Below are 24,445 nucleotides of genomic sequence, written 5' to 3'. Positions count from 1 at the left end.
TGAGATCTATCCTGAAAATAATTACATTCCTGGGACATTATAAAACCTGAGGCTAATGCCTCGAATCCTGAAATACAAATTCATTCTCTTAGCTGCCTTGTTCCTTTACAGTGTGTACAACTGAGATTCCCCAAGAACAAATGAAACGGTTTGGCATCTTTTGTCAAAAGTTACCTGAGAATTAGACTGGGCCTGCCTGCCAAAGAGAGAATGCACTAGAAGGGGCGCAGTTACCCAGACAGCCCAGCTCTCCCTCTCCTGCACCTGAAATGCCTTGATAATTGAGGCAGAAAGTATGTTTGGAACCTGAACTGCGCATATAATTGGCCCGATCGTCCGTGTGGCTTTCTATGTGGATACAGTCACACATAAAACACTAGGCATTGCTATTCTCTGCCCCAAACCATAACTTACCTCCAAAACAGCATCCTCTGGGTCCTTGGCTGCTGCTCTGTAAATGACTGTGCCCGGAGCAGTGTCTTCTAGGATATAAATCTCCGCAACTGCCAGAAAATAGACAATCGATGTGCTTCAGTGACTGTTAGCACACTCAACCCGAGGTAATCCTCACCCAATACTGGATTTTAGAGAAAACTGGTGATAGTGTGTTTATTAGGCACAAATATTTTCATAGATTAATCTCCATTAAGCCAATAATAATAACCGTGATAGATACCATTTATCAGGTATCTATCCTCTGTTAATTACAAACCAAAGATAGCGATTAATTTAAACAAGAATAAAATTGATCATTAACTGCTAAGTATATAACACCTTTGATAACTTTATTACCATTTTCATTTTAGTGATGAGGAAACTGAGGTCTAAAAATATTGAGTAATTGGTAATTACAACTCATTTACTAATTTTATCTGATTATTTTATTAATGTCTATCTTCTTATCTGTGATGGTTACATTTTGTGTCAACGTGGCCGGACCAGGATTCTTAGTGGTTTGGCACTTAAAACCTGGTAATCCCCCATGAGAGGACCTAGTAAAATGCAGTCAAGTTCACTATGGAAACTGTTGTAAGTAGCCAATTGTTTATAGGATGATTAGGGTGGAATGCAACTCGCTTACACAGCATTGATACAATTGAGAAGACCTTTCCTTGAGAGTGTGTCCCACTTCCCATATAAGTCGACAATGTAGAAAAACTTGCTGGATCCTACATCTGGCTCATCAACTTCTGATTCTTTAGACTTAAGCCAATGACCTTCCATTTGACCTGCTGACCTTGTATTCATTAACCTCTCTAGGCACAAGCCTGACCTATTGACCCTAAATTCATCCTTCTCTGTAGCCACCAGCCTGGGTTCTTCCTGCTGACCTTGTTTTATCAACCCCCAAAGTTAAGTGAGTCAATCAGCTTAACATCTGACCCATGAACTTCCTGCCTGGACTCAGACTAGCCCACTTCTACAGCAGTGTAAGCCATATTCTTGATACACACATGTGTATACACTCATATATACATATGTACACGTACATACATATGAGGGGGTACCAACAAAGTGGGCAGAGCATTCATAGTACACATCTCCCCCGATCCCACCCGATCCCAACAAGGCAAGCATCAAGCAATTCGCTCTGAAATAGTGCACCCAGGGCTGTCACCTGGGAAGATTCTCTCTGGTCAGTGAATTTTTTCATACAAGCAATTTCACAAGAACCTCGTTTGTGATGGCTGGTTTAAGAGAACAGTGTGAGACTGAAATTTTGCTTCCTGCTTGGGAAAAATACTGCAGAAACTGTTATGATGCTAGATACAGTTAAAAGGAGAGCGCTATGTAAAAAACTCAAGCGTTAAGTGGTTTTCTCATGTCAAAAATGGTGAAATGTCAATTGATGACAAATCTTGTTCTGGATGTCTGTCAGCTTCCCAAACTAACAAGAATATTGACAAAATCTGTGCACTTGTGCTCAAAGACCAAGGACAGATCAGTGAAGAGACCGGGAAGTTATCTGGACTATCCCGGAGCTCGGTTCAGTGAATTTAAGTGGAAGATTTGGGAATGAGCAGGATCACTGCAAATTTTGGTTCTGACTGATCAACAAAAAGAGCATAAAGTGGAAACATGCCATGCTTTGAAAGACTGCTCCGACAACATCAAAGTGGGTGACGGAGACAGAACATCCCTCACTGACCCATAGCACTACAAGGGACAACACTGGAGACACAGTGTAGGCATTCTGCCCAATCTGACCCCCCACTCCGAGGTGATACACGAAAGGCATACAACAGAACAGCAAGGGGAGCAGAGCAAAGAAGTCCCCAGGGAATACCAAAAATAGACTTTGTGGCTAGGGCGTGGCACCCCATCAGACTTGACCTGAAAACACTCCTAAAGGTCAACAAACAGACCTTGAACTATTTATAGGCTTTTTTTTTTTTGGTCGTTGGTTTTTGTTGTTGTTCTTTTCTTTCCTTTTGCTTCTTTGTTTTGCTCTGTCTTGTTTTTGTGCATATTATTCTCTTTGCATGTCTGTCTAGATAAGTGGGATAAACAATCTGGAGGAACAATGAGACCCACAGTTGGGGGAGGGCATGGAAGAGGGGGAGGCAAGGGAAAGGACATGGGTGTTAACAAACCCGGGGACAATAGAACAACAAGTGATCTAAAATTGATGGCCAGGAGGATGTAGGAGGCCTGATAGGGCTTGTTTGAGGGCAATGTAACCAAGAGGAATTACTGAAACCCAAATGAAGGCTGAGAATGATAGTTGGGCCAAGAGGAAAGTAAAAGGAAATAGATGAAAGGACTAGGAGGCAAAGGGCATTTATAGAGGTCTAAATTCTGGCATGTACATATGTAAATATATTTATATATGATGGTGGGGAATAGATCTATGTGCATATATTTATAGGTTTAGTATTAAGGTAGCAGATGGACATTGGGCCTCTACTTAAGTACTCCCTCAACACAAGAACACTTTGTTCTATTAATCTGGCACTCTGTGATGTGCACCTTCCCGACACGATTGCTGAAGACAAAGCGGGTGCATAAGCAAATGTGGTGAAGAAAGCTGATGGTGCCAATAATAAAAAGTTATAGAATTTGGGGTCTTAAAAACTTGAAGATAAACAAGCAGCGATCTAGCTGAGAAGCAGCAGAGCCCACATGGAAGAAGCACACCAGCCTGTGTGATCATGAGGTGTCCATAGGATCAGGTATCAGGCATCGAAGACCCAGAACTAAAAAACATATCATTGTCAATGAGCGTGAGTTCAGAGTGGAGACCCAGATTCTATCTGTGACAAGCCAGCCAGGGTGCAGTATAGCACCGATGAAACATACAACTTTCCTCTAGTTCTGTAATGCTTCTGTGCCATCTTCCCCACCCCACCTACCGCAACCACTATCATGACCCCAATTCTACCTTACAAATCTGGCTAGACCAGAAAATATACACTGGTACAGATAGCAACTGGAGACACAGGGAATCCAGGGCAGATAAACCCCTCAGAACCAATGTTGAGAATAACCATACCAGGAGGATAAGGGAAAGGTGGGAGAGAAAGGGGAAACTGAGAACAACAATCTACTATAACCTCCTCCCAGGGAGATGGACAACAGAAAAGTGGGTGAACGGAGACATCAGTCAGTGTAAGACATGAAAAAGAATTATAAATTATCAAGGGTTCATGAGGGAGGGAGGGAGGAAGGGAGGGGGAAAAGGGGGAGCTGAAACCAAGGGTTCAAATAGAAAAAAAGTTTTGAAAATGATGGCAACAAATGTACAGATGTGCTTGACACAGTGGATGGATGGATGGATTGTTATGCGTTGTACAAGCCCCCAATAAAATGATTTTTTAAAAGTAAGAACAGGTTAAGAAAAAAAATGAGGGAGGTGCTATCAGCCATGCAAACAGTTGAGTTTGAAAAATGTTTCCAAGAATGGAGTTGCAGATTTGACAAATGTGTTGTCTAATGGAGAGTGCTTTGAAGGTGAGAAGGTTGTTTTGTTTTTTAAAAAATTAAATCATAGGGTTGACAAAAATTCTGTTTTTGGGGGGTGTATCCCTGTGTGTGTGTGTGTGTCACTGTTTACATGTATATGTTTACTTCTCTACAGAACCTAGCCTAAGACGTACATCTATGTTTAAAGCAGTGGAGATCACATATTGAAAATTTGCTATTCAAGTCACTTTCAAGGTTCAATGCTATCAGGGTGATTGCTAAACACTGAGCTGTAGTCCAACCCCACCAATCAGTGTGCACGAGAAAGGGAGGCAATCTGCTTCCAAAAAGATTCAGAGCCTCAGAAACTCATTGGAGCAATGTACCCTGTACTGTAAGGTAGCCATGAGTCAGACTTTGTGGGGGCTGGGGGGTGGTCAGACGCTGGCAGGCATCTTCCCTGAGGGCAATTGGTTGCCAGACTGCAGTCGCCCTGCTCCCTGCTGTTAAGGACAATGGACAGGCCTGCAGTCATCTATATGGTTCCTATAGGTGGGGTTTACACCCTACTGATAATGGTTCCTATGAAGATCCAGCAAACAGGTCAAAGTTAAGCAGCCATCCTAAATCTAGGATCCGCCCATCTTGTCACATGTATACCCCCAATCCCTCCTCTTCCTACTGCATGTGTATCACTCTCATTGCTGTCTAACCTGTAGTGCAACCCCTTCCTATGATGGATGTCTTTACCTGGATCAGTGGGCTTGCATGCCCCCAACAGAGAGCTCGCTCTCTCACTTGGCTCCTCCTCTCCTCTCCCATCCTCACTCCCTTGTTCCTTTGTCCTCCTTCCCTTCCCCCTCTCTCCACATGGACCATCAAGCGGGGCTGAGGTGAGCATGCTACCATGAAATGTGTCTGACTCCATTATCGCAATAGCTCTTTTATCTCTCATGCTCTCAATGACTTTAATATAATACTTATATATCTCAACCGTACAATTGTGCTTGTGCTTACTCAACCCATGATTAGTGGTGGGGGGTATGCTCCCCCAACTCATACCACAAGGCTTGACTCGACAGCAGTGGGATTTGGTCTGTTTTATAATTCCCTTTATCCTTAGTCTAATCACAGCACAGAGCACAGTGTCTACATATGCATTCCCATTGGCTCCCCTTTCCCAAAGGAGAGATCAGTACCTTGGTCGCTCTGAGAGAGGGAGCCAGTGAAGGCAGGTGGCTCATTCACATCTGCAATCTGGATTGCAATGGTCTGTGAGGCTGTGGCACCTTGGTTGTCTTTGGCATAGATCACCAGGGAGTAGAGGGCCACAGTCTCAAAATCCAGCTTGGGGAGCCCAGAGGTGAATAACTAAAGAAAAAAAAGAATAAAGAAACAAGATAATGGAGCAAATGACTTATTTTAAATGGGGTACGTCGGCGAATTTACCTCTATAACATCCAATGTGAAACACCTTAAAAAACTGAACATATAAACCCTGTACTTACAAAGGTAGAAGCAAACGATCTATCAAAGGCCTCAGTGAACAAAGCATTCCCTCAAGTCGTAACAAGACGTTTTCTTCTCATCCTCACATCTCCAGGGTAGTCTTCATAATAATCAAGCTAATAGTTTATTGAGCTCCTTTTCCAACCCCAATTGTCAGAGACTAGCTTGAGAACACTACAAACATCTCATTCTGTCCTTGCAACTGCCCCCTGACCTGGGTCTCGGGTACATTTTACAGATGCAGGCCTTGGTTTGGGGGGCTAAAAGATATAATTCATATAAAGCCCTTGCAGCTGGTAAGTCCTTAATGCTCAATTCATGGGAACTGTTCATATTGCCGAGAACTCATCAATTCACTCCAACAGGTCACGACTTGGCAGAGACAGTCCAAGGATAGATATACAAGTAAAGGTTAAGAAGAGTCCTTGGTAGTACAAATGGTTAAGGACTCACCTGCCAACTGTTCAGTTATTAACCCAAGGTTGATCATTCTAAGCCACCAGCCTCTTTGTGGGACAAAGAACCTGACGTTCTGCTTTTGTAGTATCACAGCCTGGAAACCCCAACAGGACATTCCTCTCTATTGAAAGGGGCAGGTCATTGAGTTGCAATCTATTCAATAGCAACTACAACATACAACTACAACAGTTGAGCAACTTGTCCAAGTTCACGGAGAGCAATCCAGTGAATCTGACCTCCATGAACTTAGCCTATCACCTGAAAAGGCATATCAGCGCTTCTCTGATCACACAGCCACATCTGAGATTGAAACTCCCAACATCTCCTAAGTTTTCTTTGTACTTTGCACTCTAATGTTTGAACTGCTGCGCTCAGGGGAACCTGGAGCTGAGCACCAGATGGGCTGGACTCAAGCCTCGTGCTCTGTGCCTTTGGCCATGACCCTTTGGTGTCCAGCCTGGATTTCTACCTCTGTTATGCCAAAGCTTTGAATGGTCTGTTGCTAGCATCCTCAAGTCTAGCATGGGGCAGGGTAGTTAGAAGATGCCTGTTTTTAAAGCCTTATTTCTATCAAAATAATAGAAAACCGATTTTATCAAGTAGCAAAACCCACGGGAAAAAATAATCGCATCTTTCTTTCGACAGTCTATGTCAAATCATGACGTCTTAATCTCAATAGGAATTATATCACAACCCTAAGAAAAAAATGGGTAATGTAATTGATTGGTAAGAAGGGTTATCCCCATTTTACAAATGAAGACACTGAGGCCTAGTATGGGCATCCAGCAAGAAACAGAGGCAAGATGTGTGTCCCCAAGCCTGGACACCCAAATCCATAGGGTCAGCAGCACTGCTACACTGCACAAGTGAGTGGACACCATCCCAGGATACCTTCCCAGACATACCACTGCTGACTTTGAGCAGAAAAGATCATAATTTCACCATGTCTGCCTCATTCTGGCAAGCGCTCATGCTAGGAGCCCTGGTAGCATCGTGGGCTTACACATAGGGCTGCCAACTGCAAGGTCAGCTGTTTGAACACACCATCCACTCTTCGGGAGAAAGATGAGGCTTTCCACTCCCATAAAGCCTCAGAAACCCACAGGGGACGTTTTGCTCTGTCACTCTGCGTCGAAATCGCCTCAGTGGCAGTGAGTGGGGTTTGGGGCTTTGTTCTTTTTTTTTTTTTATCTTAGGGGATAGCGCGAATGCAGTCCCCCACTACCACAAATTATGCAGTCGAGTTTCCCACATTTGGGGAAATCGCAGGGGTCAGCACACCCGGAGTGCAATGGGTGAGCCTCGCCCTGGGAAAACCACCTTCGTGATCATGGTATCTCCCCTGCCAGGTAAGTATTGGGGCTTTGTTCTATGTGCGAGGCACTTTTCTCTGTGCTCCCTCATCAAAGCAAACCTGGGCGGGAGGTGCAGTCACTACCCCCACTGCACAGAGGAGGACATTGCCGCCTACAGACAATATAATCCAGCCAGGGTGGTCTTGCTGGAGGAAGAGGCAGAGCTCGGGCTTGACCCCTGCAGTCTGACCTCAGGACCCCACCCCCCCACCCCAATCCTGGGTGCTAAACTCCCTGCACCTCTGACAGTCACAGCTAGCTGCATGCTCTCTCGCCTTCCCTGACCTGTGGCAGCTCTTCTCTTGTGCTGGACACATTACTGTTGCTGAGTCTCATTCGATCCTATGAAATAACTGTTACTATCATTCTCCTGGTACCAGTGAGGAAACTGAGGCTCAGAAGTCAGTGATTTTGTGTGAACCCAGCTAGTCAAGGAGAGCTGAGGGGCAAAGCAACGTGTCCCTAATTCTAAAACGGGCTGCCCTTTTCCTCACGCTCTGACGCTCCCAGATACATTTAATTGATGCAGATATTATCTAGAATCCCTAATGGAGCCCTAAGTCCGGTTTAAAGACGTGCAGAGAGCCCTGGGGGATCCAGGTAAAGTGCTCTGTAGCTGGCTGAAAGGCTGGCCGGTCAAGCCTACCTGTCAATTCTATGGGGGCTGTTTCTGTAAATGGTACCGCCTAGAAAAACCCTACAGGGCAGTTCGACTCTGTCGCATGGGCTGCTATGAGCCAGAACGGGCTGTGCCGCAATCCGCACCAACAACCGAGCGCAACGAAGCACGGCCTTGTCCTCAAGGACCTTCCATAACCTACGAGTGCGGCCCTGGGCCCAGGCTGGCCCTTGCCCTCTGTGGTCCCTCTGGCCCAGAAGCTCCACGGGGACCGAGCTGTGTCATCTTGCTCCTGGCACAACATCACACTCCATAAACATTTAAAAATACATTTATTGAATTTTCAAAAGAATCATAAATACTTATTCTGTACACTTGCAGAGGACGATTGGCAGATGCTTTGAGCCCCATTCCGGTGGATTCCATGCAGCAGGGAGCAGGAAGTGCACACACTAAGGGTGACTGGGTTCATGCTCCCATCCTGGGTACGGAACCTCCTTTATGTTGTCCATGACAGGCAGTAATTTGAGGGTTACATAACCAGAGCGCATACCTTGTCTCATTTCCACTGAGTTATCTATATAATCAACTCACTTCAAGCTTTGCTATTGTTCCCCCCAGGAAACCGGGTTTTGTTGTTGTTGTTTTGCCTGCACGAACCCCCCTCCCCTCTCGCTCAATCAGTCTTTTGCTAAGCAAACAAGCACATATCTTGCAAGGGAGGGAGCTCAACAGGGATAATGATATGCTGAACCCCAAATAGAACGGTGTAAGCCCTGTTACACTGTAATACTGTAGAGACGAAACGAACTCGTTTAATTTAGCCTTTGTCTGCAGGTGTGCTCCACACTGGCAAACTGCTTTCCGATTCAACTGCTTCTCTGGCTATCCAGAGCTTGTCCATGATACAGTGGTGACAAGTTGGCCCATCTTTCTTAGAGACGCTTGTTTGTTTAATCTTTAACCTGGCTGCCATATGCTGACAGGTAAAGTCTTGTATGTGTTTACTATGGGAGCGGTTACCATGTGCTAGCTACTGGTTCTGTGTGAAGCCCAAACGGCACTTTCCTTGCATTATCTCCTTAGGTCTGCTTACTAATCCCTGAGTGAAGTGGTGGTATTATTATTTATTATTATTATTAATCCCAGCATGCAAAAGAGCGAAGCCAGGCCTCGGCAAGTTAAGTTACTGACCCGGGATCACATTGCTGCTCAGTAGAGGCGCTGTGACTCAGATCCCGAAGCCTGTGTTTACAACAACTGTGCCTCGCTGACCTCTTCAAAGCACAGGGAGCGTGCCACTGAACGGAACACAAATGAGCTTAACTGTCTCTGCTGTCATGTTGCTGCTACTTAGGCTAGTAATAAAACTCCCATCAAGAACGAGCTTGAGGTACAATCGTATACCTAGCCGAAGCTGACAGTTGTAACTCGGACCTCCCAACCTGACAAGTCTCCCTGTCTGCGTCCTTGCCTCTGAGCAGCTGCTCGGCTCATAGCAGCTGGAGTGGTCCTCTGAAAAAGTCAGCGTCTCAGCTTCTATTTTCTGTAAAACTGTCCAGCGGTTTCCTCGATGTGGGAGATGGATTTAATGGCCCACATTCTGTCCCCTTCCCTGTGATTGTGTCCTTTGTCATGTGACGTTGGAGCTCTTTCCACTACAAAGTGAGGTATATTTCCCCACCCCCTGGCCTAGGCAGGTGACGCATGAAACCTGAGTCTGTGGGTTGATGTCACCTTTCCTCTCCTAACAGTGGGAAAGGATGAGAGAGGCACAAGAAACAGCCCTGAACCCACCCTGTAACCTAGAGTGAAACCAAGCTAGACCAGCCAGACACCAGCCAATCCACAGATTCACAAGCAAGAAATGCGTGCTTACTACTGTATGCCATTGAGCTTTGAAGTGTTTTGTTAGATACATTGTTACAGCTAAAGGTCAATACTACCCCTAGTGGGATAAGAGTTGGGTTGCTAACTTCAAGGTCAACAGTTCAAACCCCCCAGCTGTACTTCCGGAGGTAGGTGAAGCTTTCTGCTTCACTGTGAGTCAGAATTGGCTTGATGGCAGTGAGTTGGGTTGGGTTACTTTGAATGCATCTAAATTCCTAGCTATTTCCCAAAGGGTTTTAGAAAGCCTGATGTGAATTCCTTTCCTGTCATTTCTCCTGTCTTTAATCCATTCAGTCTCGGCAACTTCCTACTGTTGTAACTTTTTTTCTTTCAACATTAAACATTGGTTAGGGCATTGAAATTCAAACTTCTATGAATAAACTATAGGGTGGGGTGTGAGGAGGGAGAGAAACAAGAGGAGCTGATACCAAGGGCTCAAATAGAAAGTAAATGTTTAGAAAATAATGATGACAACATATATGCAAATATGCTTGATACAATTGATGTATGGATTGTTAGAACTGTAAGAGCCCCAAAAATGATCATAAAAAAATAAAGCCCATCTGTAGGCAACTGAACATCCACTTACAGAAGGGTCGGGGAGAGAGAGGAAAGAGGAGCCAGTCGGTGCAGTGTAGCAACGATGAAACATACAACTTTCCTCTAGTTCCTAAATGCTTCCTCCCCACCCACTATCATCATCCCAATTCTACCTTACAAATCTGGCTAGACCAGAGGCTGTACACTGGTACAGATAGGAACTGGAAACACAGGGGATCCAGGACAGATGATCCTTTCAGGACCAGTGGTGAGAGTGGCGATACCGGGAGGGTTGAGGGAGAGAGGTACAAGGACCTACATGTGACCTCCTCCTTGGGGGATGGACAACAGAAAAGTGGGTGAAGGGAGACATCGGACAGTGTAAGATATGACAAAAAATAATTTATTAATTATCAAGAGTTCATGAGGAAGGGGAGAGTGGGGGGTGGCGTATGAGGAGCTGATGCCAGGGGATTAAATGGAGAGCAAATATTTTGAGAATGATGAGGGTAACGAATGTACAAATGTGCTTTACGCAATTGATGTATGTGTGGATTGTGATAAGAGTTGTATGAGCTCCCAATAAAATGATTTTAAAACTAAAGAATAAACTGTAATAAATACGGATAAGCTTATTGCCACTTGTTTTGAAAAGTATCCTGTTATGCTTTACAAAATATCTTATGTAATTGGATCCTCTTATTAACCCAACAAAATCATCAAGGAATTTGATATAATTCTCTCGTTTTGCAGATAGGAAATCAAAGGGAGTGACAGTGATAACTACTGAGTGGATACACTGGAGCCAGAAATCTACTCATGACAAATATTGCATGAGAGCACTGAAGTTAAAACAGGAAAGAGACAGGCTTGAAGAGCAAAGGCAGCAGACTTTGGAGATCAGCAAGATGGGAAAGCTCCAGGATTGGCAGGCAGTGACTTGGGTGAAGGCGAAAGTGGGTATCATCCACAAGAAGAAGAGACATGAAAGGAGGGTGGGTGGGGTAAGCTATAGGGGTGTTGAAAGCAGTTCATATGGGTGAATACAAAATTGGTGGTCTGAAATATAAAACCACCACCTAAATCACAATAAATAAATCTGTCCACTAATCTCTGCGTTTCTCCATAGAGTTTTATCCTCCCCTCTGCCCACTTCCTCCCTCATCATCTTCCCGTTGCATTCATACTGAGTATTCCTGAGACACTGTGTCTTTAAGTCTCTTGACTTTTGCTGAGCTCTTTCCTGGGATCTAAATCCCTTTTCCTTCCATCTCCTTTAAGGAGTCTTAGCTCCTCCTGGGCAGAGTCTTTCTGCACGTTCCCAGTCTGGGTTTCTCCTCTGGCTGTCTCTGCTTTTTGCAAAGACCTTTAACATAGCCAAGCGATCATTAAACAACACTATTCGCCCTAATATAGTACTGGGAGAACACTAGGCACTGCCCTAAGCTTTTAACTTACTGAATACTGAGACAACAACCATATGAGGCAGCTCATATTGCTATTATCATTTATGGATAACAAATATCAAACCATAGAGCTGAAATAAACTTCCCAAAAGAATACACATCAAACCAGTATTTGAACCCAAACTCATTGGCTCTAGATTCTGTGTTCTTAGCCACTATTCCATAGCCCCTTTCAGAACCCATGATGATGATCAATTAATTAGACATCTGTCGACTCTGTCGGGATCAAAGTTAGAAACAAACTCAGTTTTCTCTGTGTAAGACTTTTTGGCAGAAAGCACGCGCTGCTCTTAGACCGTGTTTCTCATGTCCCAGCAAGCAGCAAAAACCTCGTGCTCAGGCGGTGCTCCTTGTTCCTCAAGTCCCATGAAGGCGACAGAGAAAGGCCCAGGTACATGCTGTGAAGCCAATGAGCATGTCTCATTGGAGGCACCCTGAAGTTAGAGAACCAAAATCTTTGATTATGAGCAGCAAACCTGCCTGAACTGTGCCCTAGAGGAGAAATTCACTTCATGGTACGGGAGAGCAAATAGCACTTCCTAACATAGCTTGCAGGCCCTGCAAGCGCTCTCTTCTAGCCACACGGACTCTTGGTCTTCATGAGATGCCCTGTTCAGAAGCTTCGAGGCCTTGGCTAGAGCTCTGGGGGCACAAGGGTCCTTCCCTCCCCTGGTAACCCCAAAGTTGACATTTTGAACCCGTGAGAGAAAGATGTGCCTCTGTCAGTATGTAGAGCTTTGCAAACAGGGTCACCGCAATTTGAAATGAACTCTATGGAAACGGGCCTAGGATTTTGCTGATGTCATCTCCTCTGATCTGATGTCCTTTCCTTGAGTTCTCTTAAAGGAGTCTTAGCTCCTGGCAAAGCCTCTCCTAGTTTTCCCAGTTTGAGTTTCTCTTCTGAAATCTCTCTCCATGCTTACCTTTCAGCTCCTACCAAACTGACCTCTTCTCAGGGCCTTCTCCCCTGCTCATCCTCCCCTTTGCACTGGTGTTCTTTCTACCTGACCTGTTCCTCCCTCTTCCTCTACTTAATTCCCACTTGGTCTGCACACTGTTGCCCATGGTCATGGACAAAGTCAATTGTGCCGTTAAGTATCCTCATCTATAAATGATCTTCCGTAGATCTTGCTGCACGTATAATTTGATACGTGTTGTTTCCACTTGATTAACATGCCTCTCTCTGAATCAGGAGATGCCAGGAAGGCAAGAGCCATGTTCTACCATGATATCCCTCTGTCTAATGATGTCTTTACCCAAAACCTGGTTGAGTCAAATTCCAAGTCAGAGCTACCTATCAGACAGATTCGCACCATCCCATGGGCTTTCCAAGGCTGTCAACCTTTAAAGCCACAGATTGTCACATCTTTGTCCCACGGAGTGGCTGAACGGGTTGGACCTCTGGCCTGTTAGTTGGTGCGCTCAACCACTGCACTGCAGAGCTCTTAGGACCTCATAGATTTCTGCACGATACATGAATATTGCTGTCTCCAGTGATTTTTCAAACAGTTAGCACTTAGTGGTGTCCCAGTGAATTAATAACATTCAGAAGAAGGTAGGAAAGGAGAGGACAATTGTCTAATTTTAGAATCCTCGTGGTACCAAGGAGCCCAAGCTACGCAGTTGTTATGTGTTGGGCTGCTAAGTTCAAGGTCAACAGTTTGAAACTACCAGCCACTCCTCGGGAGAAATAGGAGGCTTTCTACTCCCAAAAAGAGTTATAATCCCAGAAAACTGCAGTGGAAATTCTACCCTGCCTTATAGTGTTGCCATGAGTCAGAAATTACTCAATGGCATTGAGTTTGGTCTATTTGGTTGGTTGGTTTGGTTTTGTGATACCAAGTTAAGATATCCTTTGCCTGTATACTTACTTCCCACCGGTTTGTGGCTTTAGGAGATAGCACAAATGGATGGACTGTAGGATTTGCATTAATGATAACAGGATCTCCAACCAGAGAAGCGTGATGTGAGAAAGATGCAGTGATTATGGCCACCTGTGTATGGTCAGACGCGTTTTCCAGAAGAGGGCTGGCATTCTGAATGTTGAAATGGAAAACTGCTGCAACATCTGGGGGAAAACAACAAGTTTTATTTTTCCATAAGAATTTCCATAAGGCTTCCCAACCTCTATCACATTTTAAAGCTACAAAACAAAAATACAATAAACACTTATAGCACCTTTTTTTTCTGATGAAAAGACTTACCATCTGAGTGGGGAGGGTGAGGGGAATTGGTGAGCAAATAATGAATACGGGAGGGGAGAGGGAGCACTAGAACTAACGGTGATGATATGTATACAACTCTTTTTAAAAGCAACTTAACTAGAGAGGCATAGGATATGTGAATTTTATATCAAGAAAACTACTAAAATAAAAGAAACCAAATTTGACCTGTCGTAACCATGGGTGACAGAGAAAGAGTTTTTGTTTAGATGGCATTGAGTTTATGTTAACAGTGGTGGAATAATTTGGAAAAAGATATCAATAATGGTTATACACCATGAAGAGTATAATCAATGGCACTGAATTATACACGTAGACATTGTTGAATTGAAGAATGTTGTGTATATTTTTGCCATAATTTATAAAACAATAATTACACTAACAGCAATGAATTCAATGAAGAAAAATTCTAAAATTGATGTGGTAATGATTGAACAACTCTTCTTGATATGATCGAACCATTGAATTGTATGACATGTGGATGAAGAGTCAATAAGACTGTGTTTAACAACAACAGCAAAAAAGACAGAGTTGGATAGGTAGAATCATTAAAAACTGTGAAAGGTCGCAGCCTTTATCCTACTTGCAAGTTAACAGGTTAGCCTGCCCTAATGTTCTGGGTATTAGCAGAAGGCACGAGGCTCCATGGTCAGAGAGATGAACTTTGGTACCCAGGCCATAGCAAGCAGCATTAACTTCAGGTTCTCATCAATTCCATTAGCTCTTCAAGATCTTAAGGCAACACAGAGAGCCTGTGATGGGTAATCTGTATGCAATGGGTTTGCAGCACATTGATGGAATTCTGAATTTAGATCACCGTTGTCTTAGAGGGAGAAATTATCTTGATTTATTATATTAGATGGTAAACAACCCATCATTTGTTCCAGGTGGAGACATTATCTCTATTACTATCTAGACAGCTGTGAAAAAAATAGTCCTGCACAAAGGCAGCCAGTGTCTCTGCTCACATGATGTAGAGAAACATAAGACACTCATAGAGTGCCAACAAGGGTGGGTTTCGAAACTTTCCTGTTTCTTACAAGCTTCCTTAGATATGTGTATCAAATGATCCATGTGCATCCTGTCCAAGCCCCACTGCTTACTGAGAACATCCAGGGCCGACCTGCGGAGCATCTTGGCCTGCTCACAGGAGGGTTGAGCATGCCAGAGTGTCAATGTCCTTGGAAGCAGTCAGTCCTTAACCAATGACCACCAGACAGACTGCAATCAGACAGGCTCCATTGCGCACACTTCAGGGTATGTAATTCTGAAGTCCACCAACATTGAACCCTGAGTTCCCCAGTGGGTTTGGGCTGTGGTGGCCCCCAGTTCTCACATGCTCGATACAAAATAAGACAAAGGCGTGACGCCATCAGCCATTTCCCACTCACTGCTGTGATTAAGTGTAACAGAGCAAGCACCGTCCACCCTTGCACCATCATCACAATTGTTCTTATGTTGGAGCCCATTGTTGTGACCACTGCGTCAGGTCAGCTTGTCAGGGCCTTCCTCTTTTCACTGACCCTGGCTTTACCAAGCATCATGTCCTCCTCCAGGGACTGGTCTTTCCTGATAAGATGGCCAAAAAGTACATGAGATGAAGTCTCACCATCTTTGCCTCTACTTCTTCCAAGACATACCTGGGGCCTGGGGGAGGGAGTCCATGGTGCTTTAAGTGTTCTCAAATGTATCTCAATATATATCTCAAATGTAACCCTTCTTCTTCAGTTTTCCTTGTTCAATGTCCAACTTTCACACGCATATGAGGTCATTGAAAACACCATGGTTTGGGTGCTAAGGCACGTCTTAGCAGTTGTTAAGAAACACCCTTGCTTTACAATACTAAAGAGGTGTTGTGTAGCGATTTGCAGAATGCAATGTGTCATTTGATCTCTTAACTACTTGCTTCTGTGAGCACTGATTGTGGATCCAAGCAAGACTAAATCCTTGACAACTTCAACCTTTCTTCCTTTGATCATTATGTTACTTATTGGTCCAGTTGTGAGGATTTTGGTTTCCTTTGCATTAAACTGTATTCCATTCTGAAGACTGACATTCTAGATCTTTACCAGCAAGGGCTTCGTCTTACTTTCAGCAAGTAAGGTTGGGTCATCTGCATATAGCAAGTCGTAAATAAGCCTTCCTCTGGCCCTGATGTCATATTATTTTTCATGTAACACAGCTTCTATGATTATTTGCTCAGCATGCAGATTGAATAAGATGGAAAGAGAAGACAATCCTAATGCATACCTTTCCTGATTTTGGACCAAGCAGTATTCCCTTGTTCTACTCATACAACTGCTTCTTGACCCTCGCATAGGTTCGGCATGAGCACAATTAAGTATTCTGGAATTCAAATTCTCCTCAAGGCTATCCATAGTTTGTTATGATCCAGACAGTTAATCTTACTCATAATGAGCTTAAATGGGTTTCCCAAAAAAGCTTTTTGGGAACAGACAGCTTCATCTTGCTCCTATGCAGTGGTGGGTGTTTTGAACTACTGACCTAGTAGTTAGCAGCCCAATACTTACCCCACTGGGTGACTGGGACTCTTTCACACATGCTTAATAGCACATCTTTAATTATCTGCCTTTTATTCATTATCTCCCTTCCTTATCCCTGCTGGTATGTGCTGGAAACAAAATACCTGCCCGTGAACCCTTCTCTTGAGACTGGCTTCTAGGAAAATTCAAACCAATGTGATATCACCATTTTTTACAATGTACAACAAACATTAAGAACTTTTCGGGGAGCCAGTGGAAGGGCCTGAGGGCTCGACCCCCATACCAGCTACATGGACAACTTCCCATCCCCCCAGAATAATTTACTTGAGAGGACAGCCCTGAAGTTGCAGCTAGCAGTGAGGCGCATGTCTGATCAGAGCACACAGGAACAAATAAATGGGAGGAAAAGAGAGTGGAGCACATCCTGGCCCACCAGACCTGGAGGACGATGTCCCTGCTCTGAACGGCCAATGCCCAGAGTGGACAATATGGCTGATTCCATTACAAGACATGCCATCCCTTGATGGCCCAGGGCCCTAAGGGGGACAACACTGGAGACTCAGTGTCAGGTGGCCCAGACTGACCCTGTGACACCAAGCAAACCACTAAGGGCATGCGGCAGAGCAACTGTGGGAGCAGAGCAGGGAGCCCCTGAGGGAGTATAAAGGACAGACTCTGGGGCCAGAGCATTGGTGCCCCATCGGACCTGACTAAAGGACACGCCTAGAGATAAAAAATCAGACCTTGATCTATTTACAGGTTTTTCTTTCTTAAAAAATTTTTTTCTTTTAATTAATGTATTCTTCTATGGGTAATTGGTTTTCTTTTTTGTTGTCATCACTGTGTTCTCATTCATCACCGTGTTCTCATTCATTGCCTATCTTGCTATGGCTTGTATTTTGGTGCATATTATTTTCCCTGCAGATCTATCTAGATAAGATAAACTGGACAAATAGTTTGGAGGAGAAAAGCAACGGGACCAATGGTTCCGGGGGACATGGGAGACAGGAAGGTGAGGGTAAGGAGGTGGTGTTGACCAACCCAGGAACAGGGGAGCAACAAGTGATCCAAAATCAGTGGCAAGGAGGGTGTGAAAGGCCTGGTAGGAATTCAGCAAGGGCAATGTAACCAAGAGAAATTACTGAAACCCAAATTAAGGCTGAGCATGATAGTGGGACAAGAGGAAAGTAAAAGGAAATAGAGGAAAGAACTAGGTGACAAAGGGTATTTATAGAAGTCTAAAGACAGGAAATGTACAAATGTAAATATATTTATATAAGAGTGTGAGGAAACAGATCTTTGTGCATATATTCATAAGTTTAGTATTAAGGCAGCAGATGAATATTGGGCTTCCAATCAAGCAGTTACTCAATGCAAGAACATGTTGTTCTATTAAATTGGCATTCCAGGATGCACACCTTCCTGACACGATTGCTGAAGAAAAATGTGTGCAAAAGCAAATATGGTGAAGAAAGCTGATGGTGTCCGGCTATCAAAAGATATAGCATCTGCGGTCTTAAAGGCTTGAAGATAAATAAGTGGCCATCTAGCTGAGAACCATCAAGGCCCACATAGAAGAAGCACACCAGCCTGTCTGATCACGAGGTGTAGAAAGGATCAGTTATCAGACATCAAAGAACTAAAAATCATTTCAGTGAGTGCCTACCTTCTTTATAGAATCATTGAAGACAAAGATGTGCATAAACAAATGTGGTGAAGAAAACTGATGGTGTCTTGCTATCAAAAGATATAGCATCTGGGGCCTTAAAGGCTTGAAGATAAACAAGCGGCCATCTAGCTCAGAAGTAACAAAGCCCACAGGGAAGATGACACCAGCCTGTGTGACCACAAGCTGTCGAAGGGATAGGGTATCAAGCATAAAAAATAAAAAATCATATCATTGTAAATGTGGGTGAGTGCAGAGTGGAGATTCAAAGCCCATCGGTAGTCAACTGGACACCCCCTTACTGAAGGGTTGTGTAGAGGAGATGAACCAGTCAGGGTGCAGGGTAGCAACAATGAAACATATAACTTTCCTCTCGTTCTTAAATGCTTCCTCCCCACTGCCACTATCATGATCCCAATTCTACCTTACAAATCTGGCTAGACCAGAGGATGTACACTGGTACAGATAGCAACCAGAAACACAGGGAATCCAGGACAGATGACCTCTTCTGGACCTTTGGTGAGAGTGGTGATGCCTGGAGGGTGTAGGGAACGTGGGGTAGAAAGGGGGAACCGACTACAAGAATCTATGTATAGCCTTCTCCCTGGGGGATGGACAGCAGAGAAGAGGACGGGGAGAAATATCAGAGAGTGTAACATGTGACAAAATAATAATAATTGATGAATTATGAAAGGTTCATGAGGGAGAGGGAGTGGGGAGGGAGAGGGAGTGGGGAGGGAGAGGGAAAAATGAGTAGCCAATATTAAGGGCTCAAGTTGAAGGCAAATGTTTTGAGAATGATGATGGCAACAAATGTACATCTGTGCTTGACACAATGGATGTATGCAGGGATTGCGATAAGAATTGTCTGAATCCCCAATAAAATAATTTTTAAAAATAACTTTTTGATGGCCATTCACATTAGGAGAGAAGTGCTGTCATGGAATTCAGGCCACTAGCTCTGATTAACACTGATGGAAAACACTGAAGGAAATGCTGTCTGGTCCTGCTGAATCTGACCCCTGCCCAATGATCACATCTCTCTGCAATTCTCTTTATACTTTCTGTTCCAATTATCCTGAACTTCCCCATATCTGCAGTCCACCTCTGGACAACTATATGCACTTATTATTTCTAAAGCACTTTTTGTTTTCCAAAAACCTACCTAGCCTTCCCTTGAACATTTTTTCCTCCAGAAAATCTTCCTTGACCTGCACATGTTGGGTAGATTCTCAATGTTGCATTATAATTGCCTTGTACTTTTGTGACTCCCCAGGAAACCATAAACCATAACTATAAGAAATATGTTTCTTCACTCTTAAAGGCCAACAAAGAGTCCTGGAACTAATGACAAGTTTTTCTTTCTTATGTTTTGTTTTTTTGTCATTGGCTTGTTGTTGATGATGTTTTGTTGTATATTGTTGTATATTGTTGCTCTATCTTGTTTTTGTACATGTTATTATCTCTGCAGGTCTGTCTAAATAAGATAGGCTGGATGAACAATCTGGAGGAGAAAACAACGGGACCGACAGCTCCAGGGGCACATGGGAAAGGAGGAGATGGGGGTAAAGATAGTGGTGGTAACAAGCCCAGGGACAAGGGAACAACAAGTGACCCAATCAGTGGTGAGGAGGGTGTGGGAGGCCTGGTAGGGAGTGACCAAGGGTAATGTAACCAAGAGGAATTACTGAAACCCAAATGAAGATTGAGCATGATAGTGGAACAAGAGGAAAGTCAAAGTAAATAGAGGAAAGAGCTAGGAGGCAAAGGGTATTTATAGAGGTCCAAATAAAGTCATGTACATATAGAAATATATTTATATGTGAGGATGGGGAAATAAATCTATGTGCATATATTTATAGGTTTAATATTAAGGTAGCAAAGGACATTGGGCCTCCACACAAGTACTCCCTCAATGCAAGAATATTTTCTTCTATTAAATTGGCATTCTGTGACACTCACCTTCCCGACACAACCTCTGAAGACAAAGTGGATGAATAAACAAATGTGGTGAAGAAAGCTGATGGTGCCTGGGATCTTAAAGGCTTGAAGGTAAACAAGCAGCCATCTAGCTCAGAAGCAACAAAGCCCACATGGAAGAAGCATACCAGCCTGCATGATCATGAGGTGCCAAAGGGATCAGTTATCAAGCATCAAAGAACAAAAAATCATATCACTGTGTGCTCACCTCCCTGACACGATCGCTGAAGACAAATGGGTGCATAAGCAAATGTGGCGAAGAAAGCTGATGGTGCCCAGCTATCAAAAGATATAGTGTCTGGGATCTTAAAGACTTGAAGGTAAACAAGCGGCCACCTAGCTCAGAAGCAACAAAGCCCACCAGCCTGTGCGATCACAAGGTGTTGAAGGGATCAGGTACCAGACATCATCAGAACAAAAAATCTTATAGTGAATGAGGGAGGGAGTGTGGAGTGGAGACTCAAAGCCCATTTGTAGGCCAATGGACATCCCCTTACAGAAGGGTCTTGGGGAGGAGACGAGCCAGTCAGAGTGTGATGTAGCAACAATGAAACATACAACTTTCCTCTAGTTCCTAAATGCTTCCTCCTCCCCCACTATCATAATCCCAATTCTACTTTACAAATCTGGCTAGACCAGAGGATGTACATTGGTACAGATAGGAACTGGAATCACAGGAAATCCAGGGTGGATGATCCCTTCAGGACCAGTGGTGTGAGTGGCAATACCAGGAGGGTGGAGGGAGGGTGGGGTGGAAACGGGGAACCGATTACAAGGATCCACATGTGACCTCCTCCCTGGGGGACCTACAACAGAAGAGTGGGTGAAGGGAGACATCGAACAGTGTAAGATATGACAAAATAATAATTTATAAATTATCAAGTGTTCATGAGGGAGGGGGGAGCAGGGAGGGAGGGGGAAAATGAGGAGCTGATGCCAGGGGCTTAGGCAGAGAGCACATGTTTTGAGAATGATGAGGCCAATGAATGTACAAATGTGCTTTACACAATTGGTGTATGTATGGATTGTGATAAGAGTTGTATGAGCCTCTAATAAAACAATTTTTTTAAATGTGTTTCCTTTTATCACCAAAATAAAAGTACCTAAATGTGTGTTTTTGAGTGAATAATAAGTAAGATTCATTATCACATACAGGGCGTTTATTGTATGTGGATTTTCTCATTTAATCCTCACAACTCCCAGGGGAGGGGCAGCATGTTAGGACTTCCGCTTTGCACACAGGAAGTCTAAGGAACAAAAAAGCCTAGTGGTCCTAAATTGCGTGCAGTACAGGCTGGATTTGAACCCCAAACTTTCAGATGTAAATTCCATATTCCAGCGTAGTTGAGTCAATGTCATGATTCACGATGAAGTTTCTATGGGAATTGGGGAAAGTGAAAGCCTTCAGCCAATAGGTATCAATAACCCTGAGGAAGAAGAAGACCCATATCACGAATGACTTTTGAGTCAGCAGACCTTGACTCAGATCCAGTGCTGCCCCCCAGTGAACATATGACAGAGCACTTGGACAGTAAGCTGGAAATCAACTATTGCTTGACTTGAAGCCCCTGTGGCTGAACCAGACAGAGAAAATAGTTCACTGTTTTTAAGAGAGAGTTTAGTTGGATTATTGGCCATTATTTTAATAAATATTTGCCATTTACTCATATAGGAAATGTAGAATTTATGTTTACAACAATTCATTTCAAGTCTTATTAGACATGACGCATGACATGTGAGTAAAAATAGTTCTCTCAATGCCATATTTCTGTATAACTTCTATGTAACCCTGCAGCATCAGGAAATTACTCAGTGCTCAAAGTCACAATGCATTCAGAGACAAAAAGTCATTATACACCCTACTGAGTTGGCCTACTTTTATTCTATTATTCTTGTTCCTTCATTTCCTCTCCTTTATTTTTTCTTGCTCCCATTAATTTCAGCTGGAGCCTTTCGTTATGGTAGGGATCTTAGCTAAGGTGGACTAGGGCTAGACTGCTTCGGAGACAAGAATGGGTAAAGGTGATGCCCTAAGGTCTAGTCCTAGTCCCTCTCTATTTTCAAATGAAGACTCTGGTTGGATTGAGTTATTCTAGCATTTGTGTGTTCAGTGCTAAGATAGGTCAGGTAGAAAGACATGGTTTCCTACTTATGCAAAGAATTACAGGGGAAGTTCTATCCTGTCCTATAGGTCACTGTAAGTCAGAACTGACTCCATGACAGGGAGTGAGAAGATAGGCTAGCAGAGTGTGTGTAGGACATAAAACACAGATAGTGGTGAACAGGGCTTTGTAATTGCTTCGCCTCACCCTACTCTCAGTCCCTGTCAGTTAATAAGACACGTGGTGGTGCACCCAAAAAAGGGAGTAGAGGCAGATTCTAGCAGAATCCCTCCCATAGCCCTTCAATGCCAACATTTCAGTAAACAGAGATCCAACTTCCCTAGGCCAGCACTGCTCCTTTTTGCCAGAAGGCAAAATTTTTAAAACATTAAAAATCAGAGAATTTATGCTTTATGGAGCAGTCTTCAGTGAATGACAGATAGTAATTACCTTACATATCTCACTGTGGCAAAAGAGATGTTGCAAATGTGACTAAATTCAGCAACTTGAAATAGGAAGATTATCCTGGATTAGCCAGGTGAGTTCCTTCACAAGGATCATTAAAGTGGAAGGGAGAGGTGGAAGCAGACAACCTGGTGTGAAAAAATGATCAGAAAGATGTAGTGTTGCAGGCTGTGACGATGGGGGAAGGAGACATCAAGCCAAGGAAAGAGGATGGTCTCTAGAAACTGGAAAAGACAAGGAAGCTGGCTCACCCTAAGCGTCTCCAGAAGGGAACAAAGCCCTGCGCAGTGAGACCTATGTTCGGTTTCTGATGACAGAAATGTGAGCTAGGGCATCCGTGTTGTTTACAGCCAACCAAGTTCCTGGTAATGTGTTACAGCAACAATGGAAAACAAATGCAAAAGCTATTTAGTGGCGACTATGGGATTTTTGTTTCATCTCTGACAGATTCTGTATCATCAATAAGCACGTTTTACACACATGGAGGTAGGTGACAATGTGCTCAAAGCTAAAGCGGCTCCCAGGTCGCCTTTTCTCAGCCTCCTCTGACCATTTCCCATCTCCCATGAAATAAAAGCTGAAGTTCCCACGACAACCTCGAGTTCCCACAGATCCAAGTGTCACGAACATTAAGTTGATTCCAACTCATGCAATCCTGTAGGACAGGGTAGCACTGCGCCTTAGCGTTCCAGAGGCTATCCATCTTTCCTGGAACAGACAAGCTCATCTTCCTCCTCGGAATGGTTGGTGACTTTGAATGGCTGGGCCTTGGAGTTAGCAGCCCGAAGCTTAATCCGCTGTCCCCCCAGAGCTTCTTTCCCGCCCGACAGGTCCTCCTTTCTCTGTCTGACTTCTGCTGCTCTCCACCTCACTCGATCTGCTCCAACCCGGTGAGCCTTCCCCTCCTTAAACACAGGAAGTAGGCGCCACCTAATGACTTTTGCACTGACCGGTCTTCTGGCCCAGAATTGTCTCTTCCCGGTAAAAATGTCACTGTGTCCGAGTGAGACGCTCTCCCCCACCCCCAGGCCACTGTTATATAAAAAGACAATAGATTCCCACCCCTGAAAGTACTTCTTATCTCCTGAAATTATGCATCGAATCTGCTCCCATTAATTAGAATAACAACAATAAATTAAAAGAAAACACCAACACTGAGTGGATGATGACTTACTGCAACATAGTACAGAGTCTCTAAGTGAGCCGTGTCATCCTTCCAAGGAGCGGCTGGTGGATTTGAACTGCCAACCTCGCAGTTAGCAACCCAGCGTTCCCAACAGTGCCACTACGGCTCCTAACTACAATATAAATCTCATGAAATCAGATAATGTTGTCCATTTCTTTCCTGCTGTATCCTAGAGCAAAACAGTAGACAGCCCAAAGCGGCACTTAGGTATTTGTTTAATGAATGAATGATGCTTTTTTAGCTAATTAAAATAAATCAATCAGGTCTTACTGGCCTATTTGTCAAGGCCTTGTTATTTTGTGACACTGTGTGCATTTAAAAACTTGTAATTATATATAATTTCATTAGTTCTGAATTTCTGCCTGATTGTACAAGTTGGACCTCAGCAACAGACTCATTTCTGCCTTTGGTGATGCCTCTTTGCCATGACATTGGAGAATGAATTGATTTCATGTGTTCTTTGATATATTTTTCTGTGCTGAGATATTAGGGGACAACTTTGCTCCCCACTAGAGGTAGAGTCTGAGAAACAGTTCAATATCTTGGACATAAGAAGGGGTACCCACCCCCCAAAAAACA

At 43.8% G+C, this 24,445-nt stretch overlaps 1 protein-coding gene and 1 non-coding gene across 2 annotated transcripts in view; both read right to left on the bottom strand.

Annotated features, from left to right (window-relative positions):
• LOC142449269 (cadherin-related family member 3-like) overlaps positions 1-15,628 on the bottom strand; it is a 93,842-nt gene extending 78,214 nt beyond the window's left edge. The window contains exons 1-4 of the mRNA XM_075550884.1: positions 15,604-15,628; positions 13,613-13,809; positions 5,103-5,250; positions 415-503 (exon numbers count right to left, since the gene is read on the bottom strand). Of these exons, the coding sequence (XP_075406999.1) occupies positions 415-503; positions 5,103-5,250; positions 13,613-13,809; positions 15,604-15,628 (459 nt within the window). The remainder of the gene's footprint in view (positions 1-414; positions 504-5,102; positions 5,251-13,612; positions 13,810-15,603) is intronic.
• LOC142449463 (U1 spliceosomal RNA) lies at positions 7,065-7,228 on the bottom strand. Its single transcript, XR_012784624.1, has one exon. It is a non-coding gene; the product is annotated as a U1 spliceosomal RNA (small nuclear RNA).
• Positions 15,629-24,445: the final 8,817 nt, after the last annotated feature.

Source organism: Tenrec ecaudatus, chromosome 5 (assembly GCF_050624435.1).
Source record: "Tenrec ecaudatus isolate mTenEca1 chromosome 5, mTenEca1.hap1, whole genome shotgun sequence".
NCBI lineage: Eukaryota > Metazoa > Chordata > Mammalia > Afrosoricida > Tenrecidae > Tenrec > Tenrec ecaudatus.
The sequence above is the reverse complement of the archived record's forward strand: the minus strand, read 5'-3'. Positions and strand labels throughout refer to the sequence as shown.